The sequence below is a fragment of the Bactrocera dorsalis genome, chromosome 1 (genome assembly GCF_023373825.1).
Source record: "Bactrocera dorsalis isolate Fly_Bdor chromosome 1, ASM2337382v1, whole genome shotgun sequence".
NCBI lineage: Eukaryota > Metazoa > Arthropoda > Insecta > Diptera > Tephritidae > Bactrocera > Bactrocera dorsalis.
In genome coordinates this window covers 47,700,079-47,723,508 of record NC_064303.1, presented here as the reverse complement: position 1 = coordinate 47,723,508, position 23,430 = coordinate 47,700,079, and the positions used below count along the sequence as shown (strand labels likewise).

Below are 23,430 nucleotides of genomic sequence, written 5' to 3'. Positions count from 1 at the left end.
ATAACGAAGTTCGAAAAGAAATAATCCGTCTGAAGAACAGCAAATTTCAAAGCTGCAGCGATGTTTGAATTTGGTATCCCGCAAAACCAATACGGCGGTGTAAGCTGACTTTGAGCAATACCAAATGCTCCGTCGTTCGATACCAAACGAGGTTTCAGACAAAGCGATTCCTTATCGCGCAACTTCTTCAATCTGTTATTGAAGAAAATAATTAGAGCTGCAGAATTAAATAGAGAAGCTACCATGGTTCATAAGAGTGCACAGCTGCTTGCGTACGCCGACCGTGACGTTAGTTCTGCTTTCTCCAGGCTGGATAAGGAAGAGAAGCAAATGGGTCTGGTGTTCAACGATTGCAATTTGAAATATCTCCAGTCATTAAACAAACAGTCATCATACTCGCGACTAGGCTCCCACGTCACTGTTGACAGTCATAACTTCGAAGTTGTTGATAATTGCATCGATATTGGAACCAGTAACAATGTCAGCCTCGAAATCCGACGCAGGATAGCTCTTGCCAATAGGTGCTCCTTCGGACTAAGTAGGCAATTGAGAAGTTTAGTCCTATCTCGACGATCAAAAACCAAACTCTATAAGTTACTCATAATTCTCGTCCTGTCCTGCTATAGGGTTCAAAGGCATGGATGATGACAACATTTGATGAGTCGACGTTACGAGTTTACGGGAGAAGGGTTCTGCGGAAAATTTATGGTCCTTTGCGCATTGGCAACGGTGAATATCACATTCGATGAAACTATGAGATGTATAATATACCTCGTAAGCAGTGGCTGCGCTTGTAAAGAAGAACAGATGCAATTTATTTTTGATGTGAAACATCTATAGGCGCGGATAAACATGATTGTCACCGTGGCGATCGTCACGCTGTATTACATATGTAGTTGTCTATACGTAGTCTATATCTGTGGCAACTAATCATAACAGCGTATGTCTAAAAAGTGAGTTTTGAGATAATAAAGGTTTTGTGTCAAATAATTTTGTTTGGTTTTCATATAAAATTTTTAGTCACAGAAAAAGATACACATTTATTTAGAACAAAACTGTTAATAACTAAAAAAAACTGTTTTATTATTAAATATTCGATGTTTTGTACTTAAGATATTATGAATAAATTCATTGGCTGAAAAATATAAACCTAACTTAACTTAAGCTACTATATTGAAACGAAAAATAATTGGTACTGACAGTAAGTCCAAATAAGTGCTTTAGTTTGAATTAAAAAATGCGGTAGACATGAGATAAGATGATTTTTTTTAGCTTTATTAGAAACTAGCTGACCCGGCAAACTTCGTTCTGCCCAAAATAGATTTTTTTTTTTCATTTCAAAAATTACACCGGTATTGGTTTTAATAGAATATGAACGATTTTTCCTAATTTCATTGTGTATACTTTAACAAAATTTTTACAAATCTTTCTTTTGTAAACATTGAACGGGCAGGTTTTCGATATGATCCAAACATTCAATATATCGCATCTGTTCAAATCGGTCAGATGTCAGTAGTTTGTCAATATTGCAATGCAGTCAAATTTAAAAATGAACCGCCACGGTTATGTTGCGTCGGGGGAAAGACGATGCATTCCATGTATAATACCGAGGCATCTCCGAGTAAAGCAATGTCCACGAGAACGGATCACTGGCGCAAGTTGCAAAGAAACTTGTTAAAGTGGTTGCTGGTGGTATTTCCGTTCGCTGTACTATGTTCTCTGCGTTGAAATAAACTCGCTGGCCATTCTCCAAATGAGCTGACAGATGCACAACAGTAGGATGGCGTTCATGAATTGCAAATGAAAATATTCTCCAGATTGCTTCATTGCAGTTCACATATCTGCCCATTTGAAATTTGCTAATTTCATCTCGTTCAACGCCAATAACCGCCATATCGCTTCCTTTGGTGACATATTTGCAAACATACTTAATTGATTTTATTGAACTGCAATACTCAACATTTATATGTGTTTTGAATGCCTTAGACAAAATTGGCGAATATAGAACGATCCATGTGTTATCAACCACGAAATTCTTTCCTTTCAATTGAGTGATGAATATTCTGCCATTGTCAGCGGGTGAGCGACGCCGATAGAGAGGGTATCCGTCGTTTCCACTTTGAGTTTCCGAAATAAAAGTACGGGGACAGCGTTTTTTGCATTTACTGTCCGACATACAAACCGAAGATGGATCGTGTTCTCCGCATGGCCCATGAACTATATTGGCCATCACCACTTCGTGCAACTCTGGATCTATTTCAACATCAGGAATTTCGGCGGAAATGATGTCATCAATTTGGTCAGGTGTAATTTTCTCCACCATCCAAAGAAGAATGTGTGCGTGGGGCAAACCTCTCTTCTGCCACTCCAATGAGTACATTCAGCATCGAACAGTGCCATATACACGTTGTTTCGTAATAAAGTCCATCAAACATCTGAGTTTTTGTTTAAACACGCGTGCTGTAACATCGTGGCGATCGCTTGGTGATTGACCGGGATGCAATAGATTCGTAATGTCTGGCCATTTTGGATTGCAAGTTAATGTAACAAACAAATCCGGCCGTCCATAATTGCGCACGTAAGTCATCGCATCCTGGGAGTACTCATGCATGTGTCTAGGACTGCCAATGTATGTCGATGGCAAAATATAGAGTCGACCAATATCTGTAATATCCGCATCACCATTCATTGCATCTCTTAAGTGAATATACTCTTCAGATCGCAACTTCGACTGATTGTATTGCATGTAATTAAGTCGTTCTGTCTCAACTTTAACATACATGTCAACTGCATACTGTTGAAATAACCGTCCATATCTCAGTAAATGGTTGTCATAGTTTTGGCGAATCATCATTCGATATGCGTAAAACTTCATTGAACTGACTTTTTTATTTGTCTCGACACCTAAAAGCTTAAATTACCTATATGAAGTAGCAAACAAAAATTTTTTTTTACTAACCATTCACCGGATTTATCATCTTATATCCTAAGTGATATCCTTCTTCTCTACGGCAGAACATGAGCGGATATTGCATTGCGTAGTAAGACCGATGTGTTTCACTTATCCGTTTTAGTGCGTTTTGATTTCTACGTTTGATAACAATATCACGCGACTGCAAATTTTCTCCAACAACAACAATTGATATTTCGCTAACTGTAGGTGCATTATATTGTCTTTCATGTGACCCTGTTGGTCTTTTGTCCGCTTGTATGATTATACTATGATCATCTGTTGGCATACGTCCCAACGAAATCGTAAACAGTTTAATGAGGCCATTGTGTTCGTGTAACATTTGCTGCAATTGTTCGATTATTTCTCTTTTCGTTGTATTGAAGATAGCACAACGCCGATTTACTTCATCATGTGAATCTCCCAGAAAGTAAATTTGGAGATATTTGTGTTCTTGATCTGGATGCGGCAACAGCGATCCAGCGAGATGAAACATTTGCTCATGATCGTGTATAATTGGAGGAAAGCTCTGTAGTTTCTGTCGAATATTGTTTGGCAAAAATACCTTAAACGTTGGATTGTAGTTTTGTTCATTTACAATTTGCTTTAAGAAATGGCTCGAGTGAGGAGATTCACCGTAAAGCAGCTGGAACAATGGCTGTGGTGGTGGAAGCAATTCTGGTTTATTTCAACGCAGAGAACATAGTACAGCGAACGGAAATACCACCAGCAACCACTTTAACAAGTTTCTTTGCAACTTGCGCCAGTGATCCGTTCTCGAGGACATTGCTTTACTCGGAGATGCCTCGGTATTATACATGGAATGCATCGTCTTTCCCCCGGCGCAACATAACCCTGGCGGTTCATTTTTAAATTTGACTGCATTGCAATATTGACAAACTACTGACATCTGACCGATTTGAACAGATGCGCTATATTGAATGTTTGGATCATATCGAAAACCTGCCCGTTCAAAGTTCACAAAAGAAAGATGTTGCCGCTGTTGTCGTCGAATAATCGCATGTTGTGATCTTACTTCATCACTTTTGCGAGCACGAACTTCCTTTCTTCTCGATCGTTGTTGCTGATTGTGAAGTTCCCTTCTTCTAAATCGTTCTTGCTGATTGTTGTATGTTTGGTTGACATCTTCTAACTGGTGCGTGCTACTCTCCAGCAGTCTATTTCGTGGTGATACCCTCTCAATAACACTTTCCCTTTGACGTGCTCTGCTATTTCGTGTTCTCCTTGCGGCCTGGGAACTCCGAGAAGTGTTACCATACGTACTGATTCTCGACATCGTAACAAATATCTAATTGGAAATGATCATTCATTTGCATAAAGTTCATATAAGGTTTTACGGACCAATAACTTACCTTTGAAAACTCCAAAAATGAATGAATTAAACTAAGGAAGCAGATCAATTGAATGATAAATTCCAATGTACATAAATCGGTATTCGCCAACACGCTAAATCACTTTCACTAAATAACTCACTTTTTAAAACAAAATATATCAATATATCAGTAAAGCAAGGCGCATTTTTATTGCCCTCTAAATTTTGCGTGTTCGATTGCAAAGCAAAATTGACGTTTAATTTAATTTGTGTTTGTTTCATAAAACTGCCATTTCCATAAACCAAAAATAGCACGTAACACAACCAAAATTACCATATAACCGCTGCAGCAAGAACAACCAAAATGTCGTGCTAGGTGGAAAATGAGATAAATATACGGTGGATTAACAACCAAAATAATTAAAGATTGTAAGGGAAGTACCACGTCCCCTTTTTCGAAAACGCCAAGCTTTATGGGTGAGAATGGTGTTGTTTCCTATAGCTCTATACCAATTTTCATGTTCCTACCTTAAACACTTTTGAAGATATTCACCTTGAAAAGTTCAGTTTGTATGGGAGGTGCCACGCCCCCTTTTCCGATTATCCCTTCTTTTATGTGTAAGAAGGCTTTTGATACCATATAGGTCTATACCAATTTTCAAGTCCCTACCTTGAACCCTTCTTCCCTTCACAGATATTCTGCTTAAAAAATTTAGTTTGTATGGGAGGTACCACGCCCCCTTATTCGATAGCCCCCGGTTTTATAGGTGAGAGTGGTGTTGTTATCCTGTAGCTCTGTACCAATTTTCATGTTCCTACCTTAAACACTTTTGAAGATATTCGACTTGGAAAATTCAATTTGTATGGGAGGTGCCACGCCCCCTTAATATTTTATTCTGATTTTAAGACATGACCTGCGCGTGGTAATAACAAACAAATCCCCAAGTATTTCATTTGGTTCAGCCCTTTCCGAGTTTTAGCGTTACAACTATACACCATTTCATTTTTATATATATAGATATTCCATTTTGAAATGTTGTACAAAACCAACCAATCATCAACAACATTCCTTAAATCTCAATTAAAATATTTGTGTTACCATACACATACATACATACATACATACATACGCACAAAGTTTGTTTACTTTGTTTATTCTCTCTTGCTCTTCTAATGTGGATCATTCACAATGCGTAACCAGCTGTCAACATTACTTGAGAAATAATGTATTTTTTTTCTTGAGCAATTACTTGAGAGCTGCGTACCAACCTTTAGATAGCATAGGTAAGGCATCATTTACTCCTTTTAGAGATAGCAGAGATGAGGCCTCATGATGTAGGATATGCAATGTTAAAAAGATATGAAGCTTATATGGCGGAGTAAGCTCTTTCTACCTTACAATTCCGACATGAATAAGGCCATATGAAGGCCTTTTATGCCCCGCTGGGTAAGTGTACACATTTACATACAAAGTCGTGTTTAGACAAATTTACAAATATTATACGTATGGTCTGTCATATTTGCTTACATGCACACATACATAATTACATTCATACATATCGCTCATTTGCTGCAAGGCCGGCATAAATCAAAAAACGTGATTTTTGAGTTAATGCTGCAGAATTGTTCGTTATATCATACTTCATGTTGAGTGAAAAATTCATATGAATACCTCTTATATGCTCCGCTTGAGAAGAGAATATATTTCCTGCTTTCCGTGTAAGGTTGGAGTCAGTTGAAAACTTTGAACGAGTTTTCTGGCAAATCGATTTTTTTGACTTATGCCGGTATTGCAGCAAATGAGCGATATGTACGTGAATATGCGCGACCGCTTGGTCTTTTAAAATGTCATCAAACATATAATGCCCAGCAAATAAATATGCAATATATAACTTATGATGTACTTATAATAGGGTGGGCCATACAAAATTTTAAATTTCGAAGATAGGGCGTAAAAGATTGAGTGTAGCGTTTGCTGTATGGCACGTAGCGCCGTCCAGATGGAACCAAATGTTGTCCAAGTCTTCCTCTTCAATTTGCTTGAAGAAAAATTCGGTTCGATTCGCGATATCGCTCACCATTGATGGTTACGGCGGTTCCTTCTTAATTTTCGAAGAAAAATGGGCCGATGATTCCACCAGACCAAAATCCGCATCATGCAGTGATTCGTGCTGGGTGCATTGGCTTCTCGACGATTACGTGCGGGTTTTCTGCGCCCCAAATGCGACAATTCTGCTTGTTAACGTAACCATCGAGGTGGAAATGAGCCTCGTCCGAAAATATGATTTTTCGGTCAAATTGACCATCCTCGGTCAAACGATCTCCTGCCCAATCTGCGAACTGTAGAACAGTAAATAGCGACCCACTTCGTACATTTTAGAGTTTTTACTGAATATCTTTCACTTTCCGAACGGTATTTGACGTTTCCAATGTCGAAATATATGTATGTAGATAATTCAAATTTAAAACGTCAGATGGCCCACCCTATATTTAGGTAATAATGCATGCAGAATTGAGCATTTTCGGGGTTAAAGCTTAGTACGCAGCTCTCAAGAAACGTAAAAACTTCATATAAAAAAACGCTTAAGAAACGGTCCAGAAACGTTCCTGCGATAAAGTTACTTGTGCTAGTACGCAGCTCTCAAGAAATCTAGTACTAATTTTTAATACTTTTTTTCAATAAAATGTGAATATGGCAAACCTGGTTTTGCGAAGAAACATCAAATCAACAATTGTTTCTTGAAGGAAATTCGAAGTAATCGTCAAATTCATCCTAAATTAGTTGAAATCATTATTATAAAGTATATTCCATTTTGAAATGTTGTATAAAACCAACCAATCATCAACAACATTCCTTAAATCTCAATTGAAATATTTGTGTTACCATACACATACATACATACATACATACGCACAAAGTTTGTTTACTTTGTTTATTCTCTCTTGCTCTTCTAATGTGGATCATTCACAATGCGTAACCAGCTGTCAAAATTACTTGGAAAATAATGTATTTTTTTCCTTGAGCAATTACTTGAGAGCTGCGTACCAACCTTAAATGAGAAATATAACCCTAATTTCAATGTAAAGAAATGTACACCTACAGATTCGTTTATTTTCAATGTGCAACCGACTCGGCATATAATTTATATATGATCGGTATATATTTGGTATCAAAACATTAGGTAGTATATACATAGGTATGTATGTATGTATATTAAAATTTACCCACATACATAGTATGTATTTCATGAAGAATCCATAAAATCATTAAAAATGTATAATAGAGTAAAGTTTTTATTATTACCCAAATAATTGATATAAGTTTAATCTGTGATTTTTTATTTATTTTTTATTGTGTTAATATACAATAGATGTATTTAACACGTAAACATATTATTATTATATTATTATTAAACTTATTAATATTGTACTCGTACATATTATTAAATGCTATATGATCACCAATATTCGAATACGAATTGGCATATAAAGTAGAAGAAGTTTATTATATGTTAGGCTAGAACTAGGAAGCCGACCATTCGCACGAGCAGACCCTTCGTGTCACAGTATATACAGTAGAAAACCTGTTCGTGGTAGCTTTCTGAGGGGTGAATAGCGGTCATCTTGGATTTTCAGTGGTAGCAACGCAGTACTGTATATTTTGAGGTAGAAAATACTTAACAAATTTATTTTATTAAATAACAAAAAACTATAAATATTGTTGCTTAATATAAAAGGAAATTATTTATTAATGATATATATTTACTAATATTTGATTTATTACCCAAATAATTGATATAAGTTTAATCTGTGATTTTTTATTTATTTTTTATTGTGTTAATATACAATAGATGTATTTAACACGTAAACATATTATTATTATATTATTATTAAACTTATTAATATTGTACTCGTACATATTATTAAATGCTATATGATCACCAATATTCGAATACGAATTGGCATATAAAGTAGAAGAAGTTTATTATATGTTAGGCTAGAACTAGGAAGCCGACCATTCGCACGAGCAGACCCTTCGTGTCACAGTATATACAGTAGAAAACCTGTTCGTGGTAGCTTTCTGAGGGGTGAATAGCGGTCATCTTGGATTTTCAGTGTTAGCAACGCAGTACTGTATATATTGAGGTAGAAAATACTTAACAAATTTATTTTATTAAATAACAAAAAACTATAAATATTTTTGCTTAATATAAAAGGAAATTATTTATTAATGATATTTATTTTGCCCATAAAAATATCATTTACTGATATTCAGATATTCTTTATGTAGTGAGTTCTTATTAATAAAATGCATCATTTTAGATTTCACGGTGGTGAGTTTTCTTCTGAATGTATTTGTTTACAATTGAAAAACAGAAAACATAAAACGGTTTGCAACTTACTTATTCGTAAGTTTTTGAAATATTATTATCAAAATTTTAATTTAGAAATCCAATCCCAAGATATTTAAGCATTTAAAGCTGGATTTTTAATACATCATTCTAATTCTCATCCGTGTACTATTTACGATAAAACACATAGAAAAGGTACAATATTTATTTCTTTATATGTGAAATTGCATATAAATGTATAAACATAATTATTTTCAGACAATTTAATTTATTGGCATATGTATTTCTTACGTACTCTTTATTCCAACGATATGAAACGAATATTATTAACATTAACAATATCTTTGATAATTTATTTTTGAATGTTTAAGTTTTGCATTTTCTACACTGAGGTTTGCGTTAAGGCGCGTTACCGACTTTTTTTAGGTGTTCGGTTCCTCGGTAGGCCTATTGAAAATTCTCAAGCGTTTTTGAGAAGCGAAAATACAACTTAGGGAATGCGCGAATAAAATAAAGGCTAATTGCCTGTCGAAAATAAATTGAGATAAAAAATGAAAACGCGTCCGGTCGATTCGACGGTTCAATAACAATAACATTATTTATTTCACTTAATCTAATTGCTAAGCCTAAATCTTAAAACTAACGGCTTAAACTAGTGGTAATATAAATATGTATTAAAAAGGGGTAAGTATAATCATCTTCAATTTTTCGTTCAATATTGTAATAGATTATGGTAAGTATTAAGGTAAGTAGTAGATTGGTATTATGAATACATTATTAAGGTAAGTATTTTATAATAGATTTCCTTAATTTAATTTTTAACAATTCAATATTTTACAATTCACTTCATTATTTTTATTTTATTATTCATTTATTATTTTTGTTTTAGATATAGATATGTCTCTTGACGCAACACCGGCCACCTTGACAGGATCAATTTCCTTTAACCTCCATTGGAAGCAAGGCCAGCTTGTGGATGGGACGCTTGATTGTGCCCACCTTAGTCGCCACTTCTGCGACGAATCCCTTCACTTCTGCTGACTGGGCAAGAAATGCCTCTTTCAGCTTACGCAGCTTGTGGTCGGCGCCGACGAAGTTGGTGGCGTTGTCGCTGAATATCTTCGTCGGCATCCCTCGGCGTCCAATGAACCTTTTTAGGGCGAAAATAAATGAATTAGAAGATAGGTCCGAAACTAATTCAAAATGTACTGATTTTGAAGTGAAGCAAACGAAAACTGCAATATATGTTTTTACGGGTGGTCGACCGCGTATTTTTAGAGTTGTGTGTATCGGACCACAAAAATCTACGCCACATATAAGAAAGGACCATAGTGCTCGAAGTCTTTCGACTGGCAAATTTCCCATTATTTGGTTTTGCAACTTCGGCTTGTAATGAAAACAATGTATACAGCTTCTTACGGTTCTACTGCAAGCTTCTCGGGCATTAATTAGCCATATGCGTTCTCGAAGAAGCGCAACCAAAGCTTTAGCCCCAGCGTGGTGATTTCGAAAATGCAGGAACAGTAAGTACGTTATAACAAAGAGCGAACTTTTATTTAATAAAAGCGGAAATTTGGCATCGCATGGGAGAGAGAGAGTATTTAATAAGCGACCTCCTACTCGGAATAATTTGAACGACAGCGACTTATCCGAGTACTCATGCAAAAATGGGTTGAGTTTTTGCAAGTTTGCGGGTAGGGTGGTGCCTTTATGCAATTTTTGAATAACATCCGAAAATTCTGAATGTTGGACCACCAGTGCAATTTTTAGAAAGCTCAAGTTTAGCTCTTCTGAAGTCAGATCTTGGCCCCTGGAAGATTTTTGTGGTCGCCTGATCCATCGTAATATATATGCGACCACACGAAACAATTTTTTATGAGAGGAGAATTTTTCAATGAGGTCCAATATTGAATTTTTCTCAGCAGTCGAAATTAATGTAAATGTAGTTTTCTTCTTCTCTAATGCTTCGTCTTCTGGTGAGAGCTGGAAGTGGTTATTAATTGGCCATAATGTAGGGTCTTCTAGGAGGAACTGTGGATCGCCAAACCATATTGAATTATTCAATTCGTCCACGTTACAACCCCGAGACACTTGATCCGCAGGATTTTGTTTCGTTGGCACATGTCGCCAATGTACTTTGTCAGTCAACTCTTGGATTTCGGACACTCTGTTTGCGACGAAGGTTTGTAGTGAAGATGGATGTGTTTTAATCCAATGTAAAACGATTTCAGAGTCTGTCCAAAATGTAATATTTTCGAAATGTCGACTCAACATAGGCGCTACTCTTGACGATAATTTCGAAAGAAGATGTGCTGCCGAGAGCTCAAGACGCGGTCTTCAGCGGAGCCACTCTAGACTTTGCAGTAAGCAGCATGCATTTAATACCACTAGCAGATTGGCTTCGTACGTATATGCATCATCCGTACGCCCTTATTCGGGCGAATCGGGCGTATCGGAGAAGCCATGTATTTGGCGAGTGCCATCTGCCAATCTCAACGTTTATGTAACGAGGAATCCTTATCGATGAGAGCTGCATTAGGTTGGCTTTAAAGTTCTGCCTGCTAGTGTCAAGGCGCAATGGAATCGACTCATCGCAATCTAGTTTTTGAATCCATAGCTCTTGCAATAAGATTTTTGCTTTGGTAACTAGTAGGGCTAGTACTCCAAGAGGATCAAAAAGGCGAGCAGAAACTGACAATATGTTTCGTTTAGTGGCTCGCAGATCATTAAAATTGTCATCTAAAGCAAATCGAAACAAATCCTCTTTCGGCAACCAATGCATTCCTAACGTTTTGGTGGAACTTTTGTCATTGAAGCTTAATGACTTTTCAGTGCAATCACTGTCGAAAAATTTAGGGTGGTTCGAAAACCACTTCGTTAAGGTGAATCCTGCCGAGTTTAATATTTTAATTACCTCACTTCTCAAAAGATCTAGAGACTCTAAATTTTCGCACCCTGTTAATAAATCATCAACATAAAAGTCTCTTTTGATGGCCAATGAACCGAGTGGATATTTCATCGTATTGGCATCACTGAGCATTTGCAAACACCGTGTTGCGAGAAATGGAGCAGGCACAGTGCCGTATATTACGGTGTTAAGACGAAAAATTTGAATTTGCTCAGAAGGAAGCTCTCTCCACACAATAATTTGACAATATCTGTTTTCTTCATGTATAGTTATTTGACGGTACATTTTAGTAATGTCAGCTGTTAGTGCATACTTATGTAAGCGAAAACGAAGAAGAGTTGAATATAATGCTTCTTGGATGGTTGGACCTACCACCAAAAGTTCATTGAACGCTATTTGTGTTGAAGATCGACTCGAAGCTTCAAAGACAACACGTAATTTGGTTGCTGTGCTCTCGGACCTTAAAACGCATTGATGCGGAATGAAGTAGTGTGGCTCACACGGGATCTTATTTTTCGTTGGGCTCATGTGACCCAATGCTCTATATTCATTCATAAAGTCCAGATACATTTTACGAAGTTCTGGATCTTTTAATGTCCTTCTCTCCAGGGCCTGAACCCGCCGAAATGCTGTTTCATATGAATGACCGATTAACTTACGGTCAGCTTTAAAAGGCATTCTGACTTGAAGCCGTCCTAGAGTTGTATTTACGAAAATTTTTCACACTCTAGTTGCTCTTGTGAGAATTTAATGCTATTAGATTCTGAAGGTAATTCTTCTAGAGCCCAAAATTTTTGGACTACTGAATCTATTGACGTGAAGTCTTCTTCAGCTTGGCATAATGTGCTATGTAATCTGGGAGGAGAACTTAGATTGCTGACGTATTTGCCAGATACAATCCATCCTAAAAATGGCATGTGTGGTGGATGGTTGCGGATGAGGAAAGAGACTGGATATTGGTGCAACAGTGTGTGATGCGATCGATTGCACACACGACATCGATCCGCTCTGCATTTGGAAACGGTATGTACCTTACGCAAACAATTTATGCATAAGGGTACCGATTTGGCAAACTCGTACCTCTGTTGCACCGGAAGAGCCTTGAAAGTAGGGCAGGCAGTTAGATGGTGATCCCTCGATTTGCACTGTTGGCAAAGAGGCTGCCCCGTATTTGCTGCAACTAGCGCCGATTTGGTCCCATCCATATGTGTTTGTTTCCCATGATTCGCATTGCTTGTAGGTATGGGCTTCGTCCTAGAGTGTGATGCTCCTTCCGCTGATAGCTGCTGGTATCTTCCATTTAGAGTGGCTTCACAGTCCTTCCACAGTGGCAGTTTGTCATAGTCCAGCGCTTCTTTCCATTTGGATCGGGTGGTAGGGTCAACCTTTGTCATTTCAATGTGTATGAGTATTGCGTTCATTATTTGTTCTTCATCACCCAGCGATAGCAATGAATCCTATACCGCTGACACTTCGTCAATCATTGAACGCAGGGAAGGCGCAGAAGGCTTTGGGATTGTTGGCAGTTCAAAAAGTTTAGAAATTGTATTGAAAAATATCAAACATTTATTATCATAAACTTTTTTGAGACTTGCAAACGCTTTCGAATAATTTTCATCCGACATCTGAAACGCTTTAACTGTTCCCAGAGCCTCTCCAGATAGACAAGTTACCCAATGGTTAAATTTTTCTATATCTGGGATATTTGGATCGTTATGAACCAAGCTCTCGAACAAACTCATAAAATTTTTGAATTCTGAATATTCTCCCTTGAATTTCGGCAAATTCATTTTAGGGAGCCTTGGGCTGTGAGAAGCTACAAAAGATGTTTCGGCAAGTGAAGGTTTATTTTTCGCTAAAATTGACTTAATTATGGACTTCTTTTCAACGATTATGTCCTCTAACTCCCCTCGGGCCATGTCGTCTTCATCAATTTCTTCAATCTTTGATTGGCACTTCATTAATTTTTCACTATGTGAAATTAATATATCGAGACGACATTCCAATTCTATTGGATCCAAAGACATAGTCGATTAACTTCTTACTTGGAGAGAGGTTGGCGATACTTGGCTTTGGCTTGCTCATTTTGCTTGTTTAAATAAAATTTCTGGAAAAAAAACTACAACGGTTGACAACAGATATATTAAGAATCGATACCGAAAACGAAAAATTAATGTCGATTCCCAAACCAATGGCAATAAAAGTTGGCAACAAATATCGGTTACGAAAACGAAAAAAAAAATAATATCGATTCCCAAGTATAGGAAAGCCAAACCAATAAATGCGCAAAATGAGCAATAGCACAATAAAGTAATGTAATCGGAAAATGCCCGAACGAAAATCGACAAAAATTGCGAAAAAACGACCGATAATTGCAAACGCGGATCGAAATAATTGCGAAAAAACGTGCTAATTTAAATTTGCAATTAATACTTGGTCACCTTGATTTCACAATAAAGGGCTACCGCAAGATCCCAGAATCCCCTGTTCACTTTGAATTCGTATATGTATGTCACAATATACGTATACGTAATAATAAGTATATGTATGTATATACATATACACTAGTAATGAAATAAAATATGTATAAAGTGAAAAAAGGGAGAGCCAAAAACTGAAAGTGCACTTGTTTTGATGTTTGCTTTTTTTTTTGTGTGCACTGCTTTCAGTAAATCGCACTCGTTACCTGGTGCGTCGGCTGTTTGCCGCCGCTTACGTCCCTTTTGCACAGAATCCAGCGGCAGCTCATTCCCACGATGGCAGCGGCGTTGATGGCAGCAGCGGTTTGATGGTAGCAGTGACGATGGCAGCAGCGGTTTGGTGGTAGCAGCGACGTTGTGACCGTAGCGGGTTGATGGCAGCGAAGTGTTTGTAGAAGCAACGGATTAGCAATATCGGCACTTTTGCTTTTACCGGCTATTTTGATTGCGGCATTTTTAACAGTTTTTGAACCGTACTCGAACGGCTGTTTCCAACTGTTACTTCCTTCGTACGGTACTTTAAACAGTTTTTTTTTTAAATTTTCCACCGGTTTTTTTTAAATTGTTAAAAATTTTGTTTTTTAGTTATATACTAACGTACATATATATATGTCTACTACATATGTATATGTCCGCCAGCCGAGCACAATTTCGAAATTTTGTCACTACGTCTTTTGTTCTTTTTGCACTACTGTAAATTTCCTTTTTTTGTGTTTTACGTATTATGTATTAGCACTCTCTGCATCCACGATACTTCCCTTTTTCTTTTTCTTTTCTTTCGCTATCATAAGCTTAGGTACGTATATGGGTAAGTATTAGCACTCCACTTCACCGTACATGCGTATATGTGCGTCTATATATGTATACTATATATATATATATTGCTTTAAATTTTGTGTATATAGGTATGTTGAAATTATTCTTTTTCACTTTTATATTTGCATGTATATTTGACCACTGTATTTTACAAAGCATTCACGTAAGTATTAAATACTTTTCCCGCCACTTTTTCTTTTAATTTTCACTGTAGTTTTATGTGTTATTTTTTATGTTTTATAATTCTTTTTCCTTTATTTAGGTACGTATGTATATCACTATCACTGCACAACTTGGTCACTTCCACTATATTGATTATGTACATACATAAGTATGTATCTATATGTATCTTTAGTTAACTATTATTATTATTATTTTTTTTTTTATTTCTTTGTTTTAGGTGATTGTTCTCACTTCACTTTACCGATGACTGAAAACCGAACGATTTACAGGCAATTAGACACGATAATGGTTAATTAAAACGAAAACGAAACGAGTCAAATCAAATATTTTCTTAGCTCACGCACTTAGCCCCTGCGCCTCGGGCGCCATGAAAATTCTCAAGCGTTTTGGAGAAGCGAAAATACAATTTAGGGAATGCGCGAATAAAATAAAGCCTAATTGCCTGTAGAAAATAAATTGAGATAAAAAATGAAAACGCGTCCGGTCGATTCCACGGTTCAATAACAATAACATTCTTTATTTCACTTAATCTAATTGCTAAGCCTAAATCTTAAAACTAACGGCTTAAACTAGTGGTAATATAAATATGTATTAAAAAGGGGTAAGTATAATCATCTTCAACTTTTCGTTCAATATTGTAATAGATTATGTATGGTAAGTATTAAGGTAAGTAGTTGATTGGTATTATGAATGCATTATTAAGGTAAGTATTTTATAATAGATTTCCTTAATTTAATTTTTAACAATTCAATATTTTACAATTCATTTCATTATTTTTATTTTATTATTTATTTATTATTTTTGTTTTAGATATAGATATGTCACCTTTACAACTTAAAATAAGTATAATTAAACAAAAACATTGCACAAAACAATTTAATAATTAATAAAGATTCCTAAGCTCCCACGATAGATGCTAATTTTTGTTCCGATGGGAATTTATAAAAGGATTCAGCTCCCGCACATCTACACACACAAGATTTCGGCATTCTTCTGTAAACACAAACTTATTAAAATCTTCGACATATTTCAAATATATTATATACTTTATAATCTTATCAATCTTGCTTTATATTATATCTATTCTATTCGAACTCAATTCTCAACTGATGTTTTCATATAACGGCTAACGATTTGTCAATTTGTATATGTCAAACGACAAATTACCACCCAGGATTGTATCCTATTGCATGCAAAAACTTAGAAATGCTTGAAGCGTGTCAAAAAATTGCATAAAAAACAACTTATTTAACATTAAACAACAAGTAATATCCCAATAAAATTGAACAGATATGCAAAGTTATTCAATATAATCACTAAAATAACGCAAACACTTGAATTATTTAACATCTTTTAAAGTGTTGCTCATCAAAATTTTAAATTTATATGTAGCTTAAATGCTAACACAACACCCTGATTACCATGAAAGTAGCAAAAAAAAGTGTTACACAGTACCCTAAGATTTTCTAGAGTTGAGTATATGTATGTAAACAATGAAAAAGTTTTTTACTGTATATACTGAGCTTCGTGTCTAGAAATGGGTTTAGAATTAAGAGTAAGTTCTTTTTACCAATCGGCTTCGATTCTCTTAGTACTGATATTTCGCGTTTGGGTTGGTGCGATAAGAGCGACCTTTGTCTTTTGTAAGTCTGGAAATGATGAACATCGATCAAAGAAGTCAGTGTCATCCAGTGTATCATGATATGTGTCGATTTTTTAATTTTCTGGGGCAAGTACGTTGCACATGGACGAATGTGGCCAAGGATCGGGAGATTCTGTTAACCATCGCGGGCCATTCCACCAGAGGTTGGTGGTGGCGAGATGGTTGGTGGTCAGAAATGGACCCTCTTTTACCTACATCTGTCATCACTGGCTAAGTGTCACCAAGTGGCTGATCCTACTAGGTCAAGTATTTGAGAGGTTCGATTACAAATATAGGTTTTCCACGCGTGCGGTGGCTTTTCTAACCAGGCTAGAACTATCTCCGAATCGGACCATAAATATAATTTTATTATGTTTAAGTGGGTCTGCACCACGGAAGCTAGTTATGCTAGTAGCAGAGCGCCACAGAGTTCAAATCGTAATGTTTTATAGCGGTATCGCTTTGTGTATGCACAAACAATATATAGTGGCACAATTTGCCTTTTCAGAGGCGTCGCAGAAGTAATAGTAGTTCCACTTTGTATTCGGGGGAATAGTTTACCCGCCGTGGAATTTGTATCTGCGAAATGCCGGTCAGATTTTTAACCACCTGGGTCCATTTTTTTAAGCGAAGAGGTTTCATTTGTTCATCTCAGTACCGTCTAGCCTTAATTCTTGAATCAGAATTTTCGTTTGTATCATAACTGGCGAAAGCCATCGTGCGGGGTCGAAAAGTTTTGCCACCGAGAATAAAATCTGTCTCTTCGTTTGGCGGATAATGTGGATATGAACTCTGTCGTGTATGAAAACGATATCGCATTCCATTGGATGCTAAGTGTTTTTGTACTTTCTTTTTCGAATAAAAGGAAATTTGTATCCAACAAATTGTCGTTTGGGATATTTTTTATATTTTGTAATGGAAACCCTGCGGTGTTGAGGGCATTTATTGCCTCGTTACTTTGTCACTGCTACTTAAAAATAACTGGTAACAGTTGTGACAAGTTTCCTAAAGTAGCAGTGGCAGGAATTAACGAACAAAGTAGCAGACACAGTATCACATGAAAAATTGCGACAAAATAGCATTCACCGTGGAATATAAAAAATTGCGACTGTGACAAAGTAGCAGTCACAGTATAACATGAAAAATTGCGACTGTTGCTAAATAGCATTCACAGGCATTTATTGCCTCGTTACTATTTCACTGCTACTTAAAAATCACTGGTAACAGCTGTGACAAATTTCCTAAAGTAGCAGTGACAGGAACTAACGAACAAAGTAGCAGTCACAGTATCACATGAAAAATTGCGACAAAATAGCATTCACCATGGAATATAAAAAATTGCGACTGTGACAAAATAGCATTCACCGTGGAACATAAGAAATTGCGGCTGTGATGAATTCATATTCATTAAAGCTATGAATTTTCTTCAATTTTATAAGTATAAATTGGTTAACATATAAAAAGTTAATTTATCTTTAAACGAGTAATACTTATGTACAAATTAAATTGATTACAGAAACCTCAATGCTGTAGTAAAGCCAATTATAAAACTTTTAATCTTAAAATTGCATCAATTTATATAGTAATTTAAAAAAAAACTTATAAAAAGTATTTTATAAGTAACGAAATATTTTTAAAAGCACATATGTTTTCGTTTACTTTAAATAGTTTCTATTGAGTATCCTTATATTGAAAAAAAAATCTTAACAGAATATATTTATTGTGACTTTAAAAAATAACGGATCATTTACATTAATTTTTGTACGAAACGGTTACAAATCAGTTTGCTTATACTTAATAAAAATTAAAGATGTTTGTGTCAAAAAAAAACCAAAATGAGTTATGTGTGGCAATTTTTTAAAGAAGTGGATGCCGTTTTCGCAAAATCTGATATTTGTAAATGCAAAATATCATATAAAAAGTCAACATCAAATTAAAAAAAAAACATATGGAACGGAAGCATCCTACTGTTCGATTGGAAATGGTAATATGTATAATTTTGAATTTATTATCAAATTGGTATTGTGAAAATATTTTTGCAGTCGGAAATTACGCCAGCGCCGCAAAATGCGCCTGTTACTTTTGATGAGGATATTCCATCAACTTCGACTGCATTACCAAAGCCTTTAACACAAACTAAGTTTTTAAATGTCGCGCGGCTAAAATCAAAAAGGAAATAACAAGCAAGATATTGCAGCTGTTTACGGTGGATTTGCAACCTTTCTCTATAGTTGAGGACAAAGGTTTTCGGGAATTTGTAACAGCCCTAAATCCATCTTATGACATTCCTAGCAGACGTGTGATTTCAAAATCAATGATTCCTGCATTGTATGAGGAATGTAAACATAAGGTACGAGAAATGATTAGGCGCGGAGAAAAGTTTTGCATCACCACTGAATGTTGGACATCGCGGAACACGTCTAGTTTCATTGCTGTAACTGCACATTATGTCACCGACTAACGTCAGTGCTTTTATCGTCATCCCAACTGAGGCAAAATCATGTAGCTGAAAACTTGGGTGAGGCGATATAACAGATCGTAAGTGATTGGAAAATTAACGACAAAATATTGCTAGCTGTGTCGGATAATGCTAGTAACATAAAAAGTTCTATAATTAATTAGTTAGGTTGGAAGCATTTTGGATGTATGGCTCACACAATTAATTTAATTGTAGAAGAAGGATTACGCATTCCCGAAGTCGAACAAGTAACTGATAAAGTTAAAATAATAGTTGCTCACTTCAAGAAAAGTACTTCAGCGAATGAAGCGTTTGAAAATTACCAGCGCAACAGCGGTAAGAACCTCTAAAATTAATTCAACAAGTTGAATCGAGATGGAATTCCACACTGGCAATGTTGGAGCGTTTTTCGGAGTTGGAGGAAGCGGTGAAATGTACTTTGGTAATTATAAAAAAAAAAAATTACCTATATTAACCAGCGACGAGTGGGTGACTGCTGTTGCTTTGTGCAAAATTTGTAAACCATTTAGAGATGTCACAGTAAGCATTAGTCGTGAAGCATATTGTACAGGATCGCTGGTAATACCAACCGCAAATGGTCTATTAGATGTGTATAGACACTTGCGAACTGAAATATTTTCAAACACTTCAAAAAAAGTGATTGAAATTTTTTTAAATGGAATTAGGGAACGTTTTAGCAGTTTACAACACAGTAATACACTTATGGTAGCTACTTTTCTAGACCCCAGATTCAAATTAGTGGCGTTGACTGATGAATCAGCAGCTCATAACACAAAAAAACTTATAAAACGTTATCTAATAGATATGCAAAGGGAAGAAATAGAATTTCAGACTGAAAGAACAGAAGAAAATATTGAAAAATCAGTATCAATATGGAGTTCTTTCGATAAATACGCTAATGAACATAAACCACATAGCAGCGTAGAAGCAAAAGCCATTTTTGAAATTCAGCGCTATTTGGAAGATGGCCTGTTTTCCCGTAGTTGCAACTCATTTCATTGGTGGCTTGAAAATAAATACAGATACCCTAAAATGGCAGAATTAGCCAAAAAGTATTTATGTGTTTTAGCCTCCTCCGTTCCTTGCGAGAGAATTTTTTCCAAAGCAGGGGGCCTATTCTGTAACTCGATTCGAAAAAAAATTTACTCGAATTCGGATTTTGTATATTCTGTAACTCGATTTTCGGATTTTCAAGCCAATTTTCGCATAAAATATTCGATAGCTTTTGAGTTGTGGAAAGAAAAAACGAAAATTGTACGTATTTATTCTGGCACAGGGTGGTACAACTTTCGCATAATTATAAACTAGATCCGAATTTCGAATAGAATACATTTTCGAATCGAGTTACAGAATAGGGCCCCAGGGCAAATTGTATGTGATCGTCGGTCAAGATTATGCGAAGGGAATACTGAAATATTGTTGTTTTTAAATACAAATGGAAAATATTTACAAACATAATATTTTGGCCTTCTTTTCCATTTAATGTAAATATTTTTAACACTATTTAATTTTTCGTTTATGTATATACTTTGTATTTGGTGATTTTCTAAAAATGAATTTATTTAGAAATTAACATATCTGCTTATTCTAATAAATATGTACATTGTACCTAAATGAAAAAAGGAAACACTTTTGTTCTACTTTATAGGCCTATGTCTGTTACAATAGGGGTATTCGCTTGCTCTTGCAAGATTGCAGATTGGGAAAATACTATACCGAAATATACAAGGACACGAGAGCACCCATTGCAGAATCTAGTGATATATGAACGGTTGATTCGGTCAATTTATTGTGAATGACTATTATGCTTGGCTATTGTGAATTGGCGCACCTTCTGCATACATTTTTAACAAAAAATCTTTATAATTTGAATAGAAATTATAAAATCTATTTAAAACGTACCTTTCTCAACAATTTAACGACGTAATATGCCTTTATGTAAACTGACAGCTAAAACAGGGTTACAATTATATTTTTGCGTGACATTGCACGCAAATATACATTGGTTTTGATCTGACATATTTTACAGCCATTGCAAATAATTTTCTGCGTGTGTTTGTTGTTGTGCCGGTACACCAAGAGGAAATATATGCAATTCTTGCACCGTTCAAGGGTTTTGCAAGAGCAGGAGAATACACCTAATTTTTATTCTAGTCACAGTCACAGTTTAAAATCACTGCTACTACAAAGTCACAGTCACAAGTAGCTGTGTTCCTTAAAAGTCACAACATCGCCCATCACTAGTTGCTAGAGGAAGTTTTGACTTTGTGTTCGTGAAGTGTACGAATGGCTAGGTATGGGGCACAGTTTACGCCAAAGTTAATTGTTTTCAATTTAAAGTCGAGTAGTGGACTATTGGGAGATGTTCGGAAAATAATACTCTGAAAATCTTGATAATCTTTATGTACGACTATTTGCCGATACATTTTTGAAGTGAAACCTCTTTAGAATCGTTGTGATTTCAAACCGGATGCAACGGAAAAAACGACAGGTAAGAGACACAAATACGAAAATGTGTAGGATGAAGCCAGGAAAGAATGAGACAAAAATATACATACTATTTCATATTATCGGCATATACATGCATATATTATTTCTTTGGCACATTTGTCTGTATGCTTACGAAAGCAAATGCGAGGCACATACATACATACATCCATTCATAATAACAAGTGTCAAAGAGTCAATCTGTGGAAGCACTGACGCGACGACAAAGCGCCACAACGTTGTGTTGTTGGTAGAAAATCCGAGCTGTGCCGAAAGAAATTAACAAGATGCTCAATTTATAATTTTTAGCTTTTGCCATCGTCGCGAAAAGACGCTTGCTGGCAAAGGCATGCTCGGGGAGATGTTACGGCGTCTGTTTTTATGAATGAAGCGGGGCCGCTTGTGGAATTTGCGCCTGCGCTTATGAATGAAATCGTTTTTGTTGCAAAATTTACTATATTTAGGCTTCGCCAATTTGGCTGCTATATTAACTTGTGACGCATTTGCTATTTAGACAATTGTTGTTTCTGTAGAACAATGTTTCAATTTTTTGTTGGTGACATATTCACATGTGTCCACGTATGCATGTTTGTATGCTTGTGAATTATTTGTTCCACAAAGTATACAAATATACATATGTACATTTAAGTATAAATGAATGTATATGAACATGAAGATCAATGCGCGCACATGTAATACATTGATAAGTGATAAAATAATTATTTGAATTTCTGAATGCGCTAATGCGTATACATACATTTATATGAGCAGGTAATAATATTATGATATGAGCAGGTGCAGAGACATAAGATTAATATGATAGAAGATGTACATACATACATATGTATATATTGTTGTCATAAATTTAATTTCTATTAGTAAGAAATATAAAACAAAAATATTTACGGTATACTATATTATGTAAAAATCAACTAAAGTTATTAAGTCCAAATTGACTATAAATATTATTATGTATGCATTCATACAAAATGATACTCATATCATAATTATTTTTACATGTCACTATGGAATTGCTGAGGGCAAAACACAAAAGCACATCCAAGCGATTTCCTGGTTGAAAGCAAAAATTGAAGCTTGAAAATATCACAATGCTGTTGTTGGGAGTATCATAAGGAGCATGCACACATATATTTATGTCTCTTCATATTCTCTGCTTGGGCATACATGCCACGTCATCATACGCCGAAAATACATATATTTATTTCTCTTCATTTTCTCTGTTGACTATGTGGAGAACTGTTAAAAATGTTAACATTTCACAGCGTGAATTCTGTGGTTGTGGGGTGAATTCCTTACTATAAATCTAGCAAATGTTCGCTGTTGAACCTGCACCTTCTCTATGCTTTAAGTTCTCTTTTTTTTATATCTTGTGCTAAATAATAAATTTTATAAGATGCCGAAAACTAATGCCGAAATGTGTTGTCAATATCGACGCAAAAAAATTAAAATAAAATTAGAAAAAAATCCAGGAAAAAGTTCAACGGAACGTAGTCGCGAGTTTCGTGAACGTAAAAAACAATTATTGAGCAATCAAAGTAGATATTCAAATATACGTGTTAACGTGACTAATGTAATAAATGGTAAGTGTTAATATTTTTTAATCCCGCTTTAAGTATAAACTAATATTTTAATGTTTTTCAATCAATAAATTTGATTTTTATTTTATACTGATCATGGATTATATATGTACTATAAACATATAACCTCAATACACCACGTGTATAACCTTATTTATTTTTTTCAGTTTTAGAGCACTCTCAGCCAAAATAGTGTCCCAAC

The 23,430-nt window shown here is 35.5% G+C and overlaps 2 protein-coding genes across 2 annotated transcripts in view; one reads left to right on the top strand and one right to left on the bottom strand.

Moving 5' to 3' along the window:
• LOC125775367 (uncharacterized) overlaps window positions 1-23,430 on the bottom strand; it is a 915,975-nt gene that overhangs the window by 422,405 nt on the left and 470,140 nt on the right. The gene's annotated exons all lie outside the window — the stretch shown is intronic.
• LOC125775441 (zinc finger BED domain-containing protein 4-like) lies at window positions 17,306-22,795 on the top strand. Its single transcript, XM_049446074.1, has one exon. It carries the CDS (start codon window positions 19,498-19,500, stop codon window positions 20,449-20,451), a length of 954 nt encoding a protein of 317 aa, XP_049302031.1. The 5' UTR covers window positions 17,306-19,497; the 3' UTR covers window positions 20,452-22,795.

Excerpts from the sequence above, each read along its gene's own strand:
- LOC125775441 (XM_049446074.1), top strand. The coding sequence starts at position 19,498 with ATGGAATTCCACACTGGCAATGTTGGAGCGTTTTTCGGAGTTGGAGGA.